This window comes from Mirounga leonina, unplaced genomic scaffold, assembly GCF_011800145.1.
Source record: "Mirounga leonina isolate KUSES-001 unplaced genomic scaffold, KU_Mleo_1.0 Mir_170, whole genome shotgun sequence".
Taxonomy (NCBI): domain Eukaryota; kingdom Metazoa; phylum Chordata; class Mammalia; order Carnivora; family Phocidae; genus Mirounga; species Mirounga leonina.
The window spans coordinates 5,764,659-5,778,796 of NW_023270433.1; the positions used below are offsets into that span (position 1 = coordinate 5,764,659).

The window sequence follows — 14,138 nt, forward strand, 5'->3', positions numbered from 1 at the left end:
CCCCTCACATACCACACACACACAGAAATGCCATGCCCCACACATACACTCCACCACATCCACACCACCCACATATGAGCCACACACCACATGCACAGACACACCCACCCACCACACACACTCCACAACACACAATGCCCCTCCTAGCTCCTCAGCTTTTCCAGAGAGGTCCACCCTACTCCCATCCTCCCACTATGCCAGGGACCAGGACTTCAGAGCTGCTGACCTGGAGGGACATTGAGTTTTGAACCCTGGGACTTTCAAAAAAAATGCAAAACATCTAACCCCTCGATGAGCTCTAACCACAGAACTGCCCTATAGCTCTGCCCAGGTTAGATTCCAGGGGACTCAGAACTATGGGTGAAAATCCCTCACCTCACCCCCCCACTCCTATCACAGGGGCCAAGAGAGGAGCAATGATGGGCCCCAAATCACCAGCAAGGCAGCGGCCAGGCTCCTGGCCTCCCCGCCCCACCCCACAAGGAACAGGTGGGTGGTGTCACCCACCGCAGGTACCAGGGCTCCCGCATTCCAGGCACTGGGCTTGGCACTCTCTCCTTAGCCCTCCGAGCCCAAGGTCACACGGCAGGTGAATGCCAGCGCCCAACACTGCCCACCAGGCAGCTACCTGCTTGAAAGGGAGAAGGCCAAGGGCAGCCCGGGGGGCAGGTGCAGTTTATCAGAGGGGGCTTGGATTATGCTGATTCAGCTGCAGTCTGGCCCAGAGGACAGGCCCCTGACTGACCAGAGATGATGAGAGGCACCCAGGGCAGGCAGGCCACTGGCTGAGTGCCCCTTCCCACCTCCCAGGACTGCATAACGGCTGCCTGCTGTTACCACAGAGAGGCACAAGGTGGCGCTCTAGGTGAGGGTGGGAGGTCAGCCCTCCAGGTGGGCGGGTGTCCCAAAGGAGCCCCGGAGGTTTCCCCATCTCCCACCCAGCGCCTGCCTCCTACCTGCCCCTCCCTCAGGCCTGTTCCAGGGACTTCCCTGGGCTCCTGGCAGGAGAAGGGCAGCGGAGACTAGAACCAGCTCCTTCCAGACTTTTTATCAGCTGCCCCTGCTCCTCAGGCCAGACGCCCATCCAGCACATTTCCCTGGGCCTCTACGGTGTGCCGGGCACGGTGCTGGGACCCGAAATTCCTGCTGTCCCCCTGAGCCCTCCCAGCCGGCCTGCATGGAGGGTCTGGAATGACCCCACTGTACAGATGAGAAAACGGAGGCTCCGGGAGAAGGTATGCACCGCCGCACGGTACCTGACCTGGAAGGGGCCACGGCAGGGTTCAGCACTGGGCAGCTGACCACAGAGGTGGCTATCTTGGCCCCACACTGTGATGCTGACCCCAAGGAGGCCCCCAAAGGGCTAGTCTGCCTAGGGCCACGTGAATCCATCCTCTGCTGGAAAGTCTGGGGTGGGCTTGAGGAGCGGCGGGGGTCTCTGAGCCCCAATCCCAGGACCCTCAAGCCATCCTCACCCAGCTGTCACATTCCCCGGAGGGGCTGGGGCTTAAGGGACACTCGGGACCCGCGTCCAACCGCACCACACATTGTGAGTCACCTCCTGGCTGTGTGACCTCTGACAACTTGCTTATTAAACCCCTCTGGGCCCAGACTGCCCCTAGGAAATAAAAGTGAACCCTAATACCCACCCTACAAGGTTGTCGATAGGATAAAATGCCTGGCATGGCCTGGCTGAGAGTGAGGACCCCCTAACCCTCCATAACCCATGGGCCTAGCCCACAGGGTGTGACCCAGGGCGCTGACATGTAAGGGGTGCCCCTTCCTAGCCCAGCCCACCCTGGGCCCAGCATCACCTCTGGCCCGGCACGGCAGGCTCGCATTCTCTCCCATCACTCTCTCCAGCAGGCCGCTGCTCCCATCGGCCTCCCAGTGTGGCGGCTCTGGGGAGAGATGGCGTGGCCGTGCTTACCCCCAGGGCCAGTGGAGAGGGCGTCCCACCCACAACCCAGCTGGGCATGAGGCCCTCAGCCTCGGGGCCACCGGTGCCGACCTGCCTCCCACCGGGTGACCGACAGAGAAGCCACCAGGGCCATACAAGACTCCAGGGGGCTTGGAAGGTGGAGCCTGGCATTGTCCTGCCCTGCATTCCCCTCAAGCTGCAGCTTCCCGGGTTTGTTTTCATTTCAAAAGAGTGTGGGGCGCCTGCGTGACTCAGTCCGTGGAGTGTCTGACTCTTGATCCCAGCGCAGGTTGGGATCTCAGGATTGTGGGACTGAGCCCTACATTGGGCTCTCAGCACTCAGCACGGAGACTGCTTGCCCCTCTCCCTCTGTTCCTCCCACCTTCTTCTCTTAAATAAATAACATCTCTATTTTTTACAAGATTTTATTTATGAGAGAGAGAGCGAGAGAGAGCATGCACGCACAAGCAGGGGGAGTGGCAGGCAGAGGGAGAAGCAGGCTCCCCACTGAGCAGGGAGCCCGCCCCACTGGGCTCGAGCCCAGGACCCTGAGATCAGGACCTAAGCCGAAGGCAGATGCTTCACCGACTGAGCCACCCAGGCGCCCCATAAATAAAATCTTTAAAACCAAGTTCATAATAGTGCAAATGAGGCACCACCGATCCAGACCCCTCGGGGCACCAGGCACTTCACACACATTCTCTCACTGACTCCTCACGTATTATTGGGCCCATTTTCCAAGGGAGAAAACCAAGGGCCAGAGAGTGAAAATAACTGGCCCACAGTTGTTCATCTGGAAAGTGGAAGAAGCCGAGCCTCGGCCTGGGCACCTGCTCTTTGATCACGACCCCGTGGCACCTTCTGTCCACGCCAGAGGACAGGGTACCCATGGGGCTCCCTCACGCAGGACAGCCCCACGGCCTCAGGGGACCGGAGGCTGGGAGGTAGGGGTCACGCATCCCAGAAGCCCAGGCTGCTGTCGGGGGAGGTGGGGAGCGGAGAGTTCTGGGGTTCAGGGGAGACTCACCCAGCACCCAGAGCTCCAGCTCCCAAGCATTCACACCAGCACTGTTGAAGGCCTCACAGCGGTACAGGCCGGCGTCAGAGGTTTGGATGGCAGAGAAGTGGACAGAGCCCTCAGGCCCCACACCCTGCAGGGCCACCCCGTCCTTGGACCAGTTCAGCCGAGGCTCTGGGCTGCCCTCGGCCACACAGTTCAGGTCCAGAATCTCTCCCACCAGCACCTTCAGGACACGTGGGCCCAGCTGCACCTGAGGGGGCACTGACAGGGCCCCGGGGAGGGGCATCAGGTCGTGGGGCCCCAGGTGGGGGTCGCAGAGCCCAGACCCCTCGAGAGGGCCTACCTGCCCTCCCTTCTGGATATCACCAACCAGCAGAAATCACCATGGGGGGTGGCCTAAGGCTGACCATTCCTCATTCTGTCAGGAAAGGACAACAGGATACCCCATGTGGACGCCCCCCCCCAAAGTGAACAGAACCTGGCCTTTCACCTGAACACACATGCTCTCATCACAAAATCGCTCTTCCGTGCTCGGCTGCTTTCTCCCCACCTCCACCTCCCCCATCCCCCAAGCCTTCTCTGCCCCTCACCCCCCCGCCCCCACATCCTCCCACCCCTGGGCTGGGGAAATGTAGGTGTTCATTTCTACCACATTTACATCTCCTCCATCGCATTTGGTCTTTCCTACAGGCAGGTGATATCACGCCCATTTTGCAGATGAAGAAAGTGAGGCTCAGAAGGATTATGTGATTGACCAGAGTCACCCACTCCCTCGGCTGGTAGGAGCTGGAGCCTGCCTGGCTCTGTCCGACGCGGCCCCCCAGGGCCTCGATGTCCAGGAGCAGGAGGGTGTACGTGCCCCGCCCACCCCCACGCCAGCCGAAAACAATAGCAGCCTTCCCTGTGCCGAGCACCCCCTTCTGACAACCATGGGATGGGCATTACTGTGGCCCCCGCTTCACGGAGGAGGAAACCAAGGCTCAGAGAGGCTAAGCAGCTGGCCAAGGTCACATAGCCAGTCCGTGGTAGAGGCAGGATTCAAATCCAGTCCTCCCAACAACTCTGAGGCCCTACTCGTCACCCAGCCCCCCCACTGCCACGTCTCTCAGACGCTCATGCAAACCCACAGCAAACCTTTGAGCCCCCTCCCTCTCTGAGCCTCAGCCCGTCCATCTGGGAAATGGGCTGCTAGCTTAGATCAGGGGCGCTTTTTCCGTAAAGGGCAAGAGAGTAAATCTTTCAGGCTTCACAGGCCAGATGGTCTGTCTCTCAGCTACTCAACTTGCCACCATGGCACGAAAGCAGCCAGAGACCACACGTAAATGAGCGTGTGAGGCCGTGCCCCAAGAAATCTGAATCTCATGTAATTTTCACATGTCACAAAATATTATTTGGGTTTTTTTCCCCCAATCATTTAAAAATGTGGACACCGTTCTTCACTGGTGGGCCATATGAAAACAGGAAATGGGTCAGATGGGGTCCAAGGCCAGAGTCGGCTGACCCCTGTCTTCAGTAATTCCCTGGGGCTTTTGGAGATGACAAGCTCCCTGCCTTTTTGGTGGAGTGACTCCACGGCTGGCTTCTGTGGATGGGACCTGGACACCCAGGGGAATGTCTACTCCTGGGGCCCTAGCCGAGCCAGGAACCAGAATCCCTTCATGGGTCCCCCTCCTGACTTCTAAGCCTCTACCACCCTAGGCCTTCGCTGGGCCTTGCCCTCTGTTCTCAGGGCATCCCAACCAAGGGTACAGGAGAAAGGAGAAAGGGAATGAGGAGAGACAGGGCTGAAGGAAGGCAGGACGCGGAGGGGAGGGGAGAAAGCACTGGAGGGCCCCCATGAAGAGGTGACAGAGCCCAGCCTGCAGAGAGGAAAGGGCACGAAGAAGGCCTGAGAAAGACAGAGGGAAGGGCGGGGCCGTGGGCGAGACCCAGGCCATCAGCACAGGCCTACCTTGCACCCGGAGGACGTAGTACCGAGAGGCGGACCCGGCAGGGTTACTGGCTGTGCATCCGTAGAGGCCACTGTCACCGACCTGGGCCTGGGCCAGACGCAGGGAGCCTGATGGGAGGAGGCGATGCCTGCGGAGTGAGGGCCACTGGTGAGACCACAACCAACCCCACCCCTGCTGGAAGGACCTCAAGACCCAACTTGAACCAACCACCTCCTCCAGGAAGCCTGCCAGGACTGAGGCTGTGTCTACTACCCACCCACCCTTTGGTCCTCCCCCTGCCCCACCTCCACTTCCAGGCCAGGGCCAGGTCTCACCCCAACTGGTCTAAGACATAAAGAGCACTGGACTAGGAATTCACAGCTTGGGGTCAGGTCCATACTTTGAACTCTTCCTTGCTGGGTAAAACAGGTCCCTTCCCCTCTTGGGGCCTCCATTTCTTTATCTGCAAAATGGGCATACTAAGAAGGCCTATGTCTGGGGCTGGTGAGCGGAATCCACGTGGGCTCAGCCCAGGGCCTGGCACAGGGTCACCAGTAACCCCCCCTTCCTCTACTGCACGCCCTTCCCTCAGGCAGGGGATGAGTCCCCCTTGGCTCGCCCATCCCACGGCTTCCAGGGAGAAGCTGCGAGCCCAAAAGCCTTCTGCGGCTAAGTGTCAGGGCCGGCCAGACTCAGAATCTGGTGCTGTTTGGTGCTCTGTTGCCCAGCATTGTGCTGGGCCCTCCGGAGGAAGCCAGGGAGGCTGCCCATCATTGCCGTCCCCCATCTGGCCCACCTTGCTAAAGTCACCTGGCCCCCATCCCAAAGAGATCGGGGACCCCTGGCCAGACTCCTGCAGCTGGGCTGGACCCCAAGGGGCCCATGCAGACATGATGTCACCGGCCCATATGTGTTGGCTCCGTGAAGCCCCTGTCCCCATAAATCGAGGAGGGCAACTGCAACCACCGGCCCCAGCTGGCCCCAACTGCAAGCGGCCAGCACGGGGGCGGGGACCCCAACGAACAGCTCCCCAGCCTGTGCTCCCAGTATATAGCTAGGCTCTCGAGACCCACAGGTTTCCTCCTCTGCAACACGGAGGTGACAATAGTCACCCTCTCCCAGGCATGCCCTGCTCAAACAGGTCAACGTCGCCGGCAGTGGACTCTCTAGGCAACCTCGGGCTACTACTTTGGCCCTCCTGGGCCTCTGTCTCCCCATCTGTAAGATGGGGTAATAATCCCCCAGCTCAGCAGCCCCCTCCTACAGAGCATCCAGCGGCACTTGGCGCAAGTTCTCTGAGGACAGCTCTAAGTGACATGCTGGGTGGTAACCTCAGAGCCCAGGCACGGGGTCGGACCACCGGGGTCCAACCTTGTTTGGCCACGTGCTTGCTGTGGGAGGTTGATCTAGACATTTAACTTCTCTGTGCCTCCGCTGTCTCGTTCCGGAAACTAGAGACAACAGTAGCACTTATCCCTCATAGGGTCATCGAAGGAACAGAATGGCCCAATGCACAGCACGGTGCCCAGAACACAAAGGCACTCAGCAAAGGACAGCTGTTACCATGGTGATGACAGTGCACATGCAAACAATATGCGATACAGTTCTGCATTGTTTAAAACATATAACTGGCTTGGCGTGTAGGTATGTAGGTCTGATTCATTCATTTTTCACTGCTCTATAGTATTCCCTTGCGTGATCACAGCACAATTCATGAGCTTATTCCTTTTTGGTGGACATTTAAATATTTAGATGTTTTTCTTCCCTCCTTTCCTCCCTCCCTTCTCTCTCTCTCTCTGTCTCTTTCTTCCACCACCAGAGCTCTGTACACACAGCTCTGTGTCCTGCAGGCATGGGAGCAGGACTGCTGGGCCAGGGCTCATATGCCGTCAGCTCTCATCGGCACGGACCGCCTCCCGATGCCTTGTAGGGCTCAGCTTCTCATCAGGATCTCCTGGCTTCATGTGAAACACGCAGATTCCCAGCCCCACCCTGAGACTCTGATGGGGGGGTGGGGCAGGAATGGGGGTTTTACCAAGACCCTAGCTGGCTGCGACATAGGTGGTCGCGACAGAGGTGGTCAAGGGACCACCGTCCAGGGACATGAGGAAATGCCCCTACCCTGGGGAGCAGCATGGCTGAGCCCAAAGGAGCAAGGCTTTGACAGCAAGTGGCCCTCCGTGAACCACCTGTCTGCTTCTTTCAGGCTGACCTGGGGTCAAGGACTCCGTCTCCCTAAGACTCAGTGTTCTCATCTGGAGTCACAGGAGCTGGTGAGCATGAAGGGACATGCAGCCTATGTGCCTGGGGCATAGTGAGCGCTAGGTCAACAGCCCTGCTGTTAGCGTGACGATGACTCACAGCGTCTGCATTCTCGTTGCCTGTCTTCAGTCAGCTGGGCTGCCCTGAGCTGGCCGCTTAATCTTTCAAAAGGGAGGAAAAGCACCACCTAGATCCCGATTCATCCCAGTGACAGGGGAATGCTTCTCCCACATGGCATCACTTCTCTGGCTTGGTTTATCTTATCTACAATCTTTTTTTTTTTTTTTTATTAAATAATGTAGCCATCCACCAAACAAGGACCAAATCATTTTGAGGCTGGAGTATATACTCGGTCATACTGGGAGCAGGGACATGGTTCCCTCCCTCCCAGGGCCTCGCTGCAAACCTCGGCTGGCAAAATGGGGACAGCATGGCTCAGGGGAAAGAGGTCTAGGGTGGGGACCGGAGTTCAGGATCCGAGGGCTGGTCCTACTGCAGACATGCTGAGCAACCTCAGGCAGTCGGGCGATGTCTCTGAACCCTGATTTCTTCATATCTGAAGAGGCAGCTCTGGATTCCTTTATTCAGAAGTTGCCTTCTAGTTCTGAGAACTTTAGAGACCACAGAGCCCCTTGCTCGCTCGCTCTCTCCCTCAACAAGACCTTTAAAGGACAGGAAGTAGGAGCTTCTGGAAAAAGATAATAAAAGAAATTTCCCCAAGTGGAAAATTCCCCACAATGAAGGTAGGCAGTTTGTCTTTCTTAGGACCAGCCCCAGGTCATTTCCCAGAAAGGGAACGCTGCTTGCTTTATCACAAAGGAAAAATGGAATGCAGGGAAAATCCATCTTACAGATGGACAAGCTGAGGCCTAGCAGAGGCCAAAGGACACAGTGCCTGCCCCATGCAGCCTGAGTCTACTGTCACTGACAAAATGACCATATCACTGCCTTGCTTTAAAGCCCTCTGTGGCTGCCTACTGCTTGCTTCCCCAAACCCAAGCACAGTGTCCTGGCCTGTGTGGTCCTTCACGGACCAGTCCCCCACCCCACCCCAGCTGGACAACCGTTCTTTCTAGAGGGACCAGGTTTATCTCACCCCCGCCCCTTTGCACATGCTGTTCTTTCTACGTGAGGCATTCCCCCCACCTCCTGCTCCCCTGGATTACACCTGCTCAACCTTCAATACTTAGACACCACCTCCTCCAGGAAGGCCTCCAGCCTTGATGCCTCAAAGCTGGTAGGTACAGCCCATGGATTCCCACAGCTGCCTGTCCTTTTCACCCCCTGCCCCAGCCTTCCTCCTCCATGGCTTGTGACCCAGCTCTCCTTCCCCTTTCTCAGAGGCTCCACAGGTCTGGCAGCTGCAGCCCAGGGGTGGGGGCCGGGGAGAGGTGGGAGGAAGTGGGGAGAACACCACCACTACATGTGTGCGGCGTGATCAGCAGCAGCCCCTCCGTCATGGCGTGAGCAGCCAGATGGCTCCCCTGAAGCACCCAGATGAGAACAGGGGAATTTCCTGTTCACGACGTGCGCCAGGCCCGAGTCGTCACTGTTGGCTACAAGGTTGGCTACAAGCTACAAAGTTCATATAGACACGTGGATCGGGGGTCGGATCTGAGAGGTGCCCACCTACCCTGCCTAGTCCCTCTGGCTCCTGGAACTCCAAGGGGGGGACCTACCTGCCCAGAGAGACCAAAGAGCACCTGATAGAAAGTGCTCAGAATCAAGCCCAGAGCTGGGCTACACCGTCAGCCTCATTCCCAGCACACACCTGGGTGGCAGCCTCCCTCGGGGTCACCTGTCCAGCTCCCTCTCATCCTCTGTGGCTCAGGGAAGCCACCCCTACAGCCCCGGGCGATGCCCCGCGTCTGGTTACAAGATCCCGGAGCCATTATGACATTCATTACTCTTGTGGTCACCTGTTGATATTGATGCTTCCGTAAGTGGAGGGGCCAAGGTCCGGCCCTGTCCCCAGCCCTTAACGCAGGCCAGGGCCCAGAGTAGGTGCTCAATAAACATGCGATGGCAAATCCCAGCTGTCCACGCACGCACACTCCCTTCCCCACCTTCACTCACACTGTGTTCCCCCAACACGGTCTCAAGGGCACTCTCCTGCCCTCCAGACCCCCTTGAAGTCAGCACATGCCCCAGCTCCTCCACGAGGCCCTCTGTGACGCGTGCCCTGCTCTGAGCTGCGTGGAGCCCAGTTCAGCCAGCTGCTCATTCATTCCCTCACTCAACAAAGAGCCGCGGGGTTCCGGGTGGGCCAGCCGCTGCAGGGTTAGAGAAAATGCTCCCGTCCTCGGGCTGCTCAGAGTCCACGTGGCCTGTCTATACCCAGTCCCTCTGGCCGTGTCCCCTTTTGCTCATCCTGCTGCCCCCGTTTCTAAAGGGCCCTTTGCCGCCCTTCCAAGCTCACTGCATGAGCGTGGAGCCTTCAGGAGGAGGATCGGTGGCTGTCCAACGAACAGCACTCCTTACGGTCACCCGCCGGAGGCCGGTCCTCACCCACTTATGCCTGCCACGTGCCCGGGGGGGTCCCGTGTCTGCTGGGACTGGGGGCGGGGGCTCCAGGCCGCCCGCACCCTCACCCACTGATGGCCGCTCTGACCATCATCCCCTTGTTGGGGCCATAACACAGAACCTTGTAAGGAAGCCCCAGATGGAAAAGCCAGTCTGGAGAATTTAGGAAGAGGGGCCTCACACCCACAAAAGGGCCAAACACGACCTGGGTGAGAGCGGGAGGATGTGCCATCCCCATGAGTCCGAGGAAGAGCCCAGCGAGTCCCACACAGAGGGCTGTCAACGACTGGGCACCTCCTGTGTGCCACGCACATCTCAGCACCTACTATGCACACTCTCACTCGAAACTCCCAACGGCCAGGCCTGCGAGGGAGACAGAGCCTGCCAGGAGCACCCTCTTCTGCAGAGGACAAAACGGACACAAAACAGAGAGATGAGGCCACCCAGCTGGTCAGGGCAGAGCGTGGACTTGACCTCTGGATGCTGCGACCATGCTCCCAACCACCGGGGCACTCCAAGTGTTTGCTTCTAAAGTTCATTGCACTGTCCAGAAAGAGAGCTGCTGGCCTTAGGCTAATGAGACCCCACCTCAGAGCTGCGAGGCAGGAAGCAGCGCGAGCTGTGAGCATCCACCAAGGTGAAGACCCCACAGGGGGGCCCTGGGCAGTCACTTTTCTCCAGGACCCCCAGAACCCAGCTGCAGCGCCGACTCTGCACTCGGGGCTATCCTCGGGAAGCTCCCTCCACTCACTGTCCCCTCCCCGCCAGCTTCCCCCCACCCCCGGATGCATCTGGATTGGCCCTGTGTGGGACCCTGGCCCGCTGCCCCCGGGGGCTGGAGCCCGAGCCAGGAGCACTCACAGCTGTCCCAGCCACACCTCGGAGCCACAAACAAACACTGTTGCCTGGAAACCCCACCTCGCCCCAGCATCCCGGGGCTGAATCATGGGATCGGAGCCACTAAGAGTTCTCTGGCCACCATCTGCCCAACCCTTTCATTTCTCAGACGGGAAGACTGAGGCCCAGAGAGGGGACAGGTCTCGCTCAAGTTCACTCAGTGAATTGGGGACCAGGCTGGGATGGGACCCCAGATCTTTCACAGCCCGGTGTCTCTCCGGGAGCCTTTGCTGTGGCTCGGGCCTGGGCACACGGGCTTGCTTGTCAACCCCGCTGAGTGCAGGTCCGAGAATCACGACTCTGTTTTTCACAGGCAGCAGCTGCATGGGGTAGGAAGCACCCGACGACCATTCCCACCCCCAGACTCAGTTGTTTGCTTTTGGGATGATACCCCAAGGAAACGACCCAGAAGATAAGGAGAAGCATTTGTGGGAAGATGTTCCAACAGCCCGCTGATCACCACTGAGAACTGGCAATAGAACACATGCCCCAAACAGAGGAGCAGCTTAGCAACCATGAGAGCCGAGCGCCCTGGAATGTTATTTTGCCCTTTAAATGAACAGCAAGTGACACGGGCCAGGAGGAATCAAGAAAATGGGGAAATGGGGAAAAAAATACCAGTGATGAAGGGCAGAAAAGAAGGTACACTAAGCTGGATCCTATCAAAGCATCTGCGTGCACAAATGGGAAGGGGGTGCGGACGCAGGTGGATGGTTTCGAGTGTTAATGATACTCAAGCTCCTAGAGTTGTCTTTCTTTTAGGACTCATTGACTCAGAGGACAGAGGAGCCCAGAATATTCTCTAGACCCTCCAGAGAGAGCAGGGGCCTGCCTGACCTTGGCCCAGAAGCCTGATGGGTACGTGTCAACATGTTCTCACGTCTGCGTGCAGGTCCCTATGTGTCCGTGTTCATGTCTGCACGCTTGTCTGTGTCTGTCCATGTGTGTGCGTGTCTGTGTGTCTCTGCTGGTTTGTTTGCATGTGTCCATGTCTGTTCATGTCTGTGTGTGTGTGTGTATGTGCATGTTAGGACCCAGCCCCGGGAGCGGGAAGGTCAGGATCCCAGTTTCCCCATCCCGTGCGCTTCTGTTTCCCTTCTGTGCACCAGGCATGGTGTCGCTCATCCCAGCTGCCTCCAGGAGGGTTGGCAGGTGATGAGGGAGGAATGGAAATGCGGGAGGCCTCAGGGACTCACCCATATCGTGCTTCTCAACCTAACCGCACCAGAGTTGCCAGGGAACTCTCAAGAAGCACCAGCCCTGGACCTCTGCTGGCGACCCTAACCGCAGCCAAGGCTGAGAGCCCCCCCACCCCCCACCACCGCCAATGTCACCCAGGGTCAGGAAAGACAGGCCCCAGGCAAGCAGGGAGCAGACACTGGCCTTTCACCCCTGAGGACAGAGGAAGGGGCCGCGGCAGATGAGGCGCTGGATCCTGGAGGCCCATGAACACCTACGACTCGGAAGACTACGTCCGCAAGCTTCCAGAATGGCCACTTGGATGGAAGCTGAGCTTTGGGACCCCCCTCCCCGCTCCCGGAGAAGGACGAGAGGAAGGGCAGTAAGAAGGAGCAGGCCGACAGCAGCTCCATCCTGCCCAGCACGGCCACACTCTGCTCGGTGCGTATTTCCAGGAGGGCTTTTAAATCCTCATTTTCTGGCTGAATGGTTGTATGACTAAAGGCACGTGTGTCTGTGAGAAAGCAGAGCTCCGTTCTGTGCAGGGAAGCTGTCAGCGCCGCGGTGAGGCCCAGAGAACCGCGGGGACCCAGAGCCTGCGAACCAAGGTCAAACGCAATCAAAGTCGGTGAGGTTACTCAGCTCGGCCGGCAGCAGAAACACCCCAAAGGCCCCTCAGCAGGGGGATGGATGGACAGAAGGTGGTCTTTCCACGCAAAGGAGTATTATTCAGCCACAAAATGGGAAGAAGTCCTGACCCACACCACGACATGGATGAACCTCCCAAACGTTAGTTGAATGAAAGGAAGCAGACACAAAAAGCCACATGTTATATATAGGATTCCACTTCTACGAAACATCCAGAAGAGAGAAGTCCAAAACCAGAAAGCAGAGGAGGGGTTGCCAGGGGCTGGAGTGGGGGAGGGGCGGGCATGGTGTGGGGTTTGCAGGGGTGGGAGGCTGCTGAAAATCGCTGGAAATGTCTTAAAAGTAGTTGTGGTGTTGGTTGCACAACTCTGAATATCCCGAAACCCGGAACTGTCCCACATGTGGATGGTATCTCACTAAAGCTTGTATATTTAAAAAAGCAGGTAAGAATAAAATGAGATAACAGATGTGATCATTTCTTTTAAAACCAGAAATGATGCCTTAGTTTGTGAATAGCAGCGGCAAAAAAGGTGGTATCAGAGGGAGCAGTTTTCCCGCACTTGACCACGTACTAAGGAAGCATCGTTCATCCCTCGTGAGCATTATTTAAACAAGGCCCACTTTACAGGTGGAAAAACAGGCCAGGAGGAGCCGGTGGCCACCTGAGGCCCCACGACTAACACCACACCAGCTGGGATCCGGGGTCGGGTACAATGAACTCCAGGCCTAAGCTCCTTACCCAGCCCCGCCCCTGCCCAGGCCTATTTTCCTCCTCATTTAGATAAACTCCCAGAATCTCATAAATCTCAAGAGAAAGCTGTACGCCAGCAAGAAGTGGAGAGGGCAAGGGAGAAAGAACAGAACTGAGGATTGCAAAACAGCTCCCACAAATTTATGGCTCCCGGTTGATCTATTAACACATCACAATAAGGAGGGGTGAACAAATGGGTATTATGGTTCTTCATTTCGGTAACAGGCCATAAATAAACAAAGCACCCGGCCGGCCGCCACCCACCACACAGGCACTAACACCAGGCTTTCTGGGAAGAGATGGGGGCTCCCATGGTCTCCCAGCCCGGAGACATACAGTTGCACGAGACACCAACAGGGCACGGGGATGGAGGCGCTCCAGACCCAGCCCAGGCCCAGGACCCTAGCCTCATTCAGGGTGTAGGCTTCGAGGTTTGGAAGGACTCACCAAACAGATGTTCTGAGATGCACAGACGCACGTGTGGGCGTAGGGGGGGTAAGGGCTTGAGACCTCCTGGGTCTGGAACTTCTCGAAGACCTTGCCAGGACTGATGTCACTGGCCAAAGCTTCCCCCCACCACTGCCCCCACTCCCGCCGACGTGGGCCCAAAAGTCAAGGGCCCCAGGAGTTTCGAGGCCTTCTTGTCTGGAACCACCGTCTCCCACAGCCTCCCTCTCTAGCCTCCCTCTCTGATGGCTGGAGAGCAGCTGAGTCAGAAAGCCCAGCCTCCAGACACCTGGGCTGCGGAGCAGGCGAGGACACAGAACGTGACATGGTCAGGACGCCGTCCCAACTGTGCTGTGCCTCTTTTCTAGCTGGGTGACCATGAGCAGCTCACTGCAGCTCAATGAGCCTTAGTCGGTCCGGATGGAAGGGCTGCCGTGCAGATGAATGGAGTTTCTGCCTACAGAACCCAGCGCCAGTGCACAAAGCTCGGGCACATGTGACTTCAGAGGGGTCTCTCTCTCTTGGGGGGTCTCTGCTCTCTTAGAGGTCCCCTGAGAG

At 57.8% G+C, this 14,138-nt stretch overlaps 1 protein-coding gene across 1 annotated transcript in view; it reads right to left on the reverse strand.

Moving 5' to 3' along the window:
• Positions 1-14,138, reverse strand: part of HMCN2 (hemicentin 2) — a 149,629-nt gene that overhangs the window by 77,374 nt on the left and 58,117 nt on the right. Inside the window, exons 23-25 of the mRNA XM_035015614.1 lie at positions 4,894-5,021; positions 2,949-3,203; positions 1,815-1,901 (exon numbers count right to left, since the gene is read on the reverse strand). Of these exons, the coding sequence (XP_034871505.1) occupies positions 1,815-1,901; positions 2,949-3,203; positions 4,894-5,021 (470 nt within the window). The remainder of the gene's footprint in view (positions 1-1,814; positions 1,902-2,948; positions 3,204-4,893; positions 5,022-14,138) is intronic.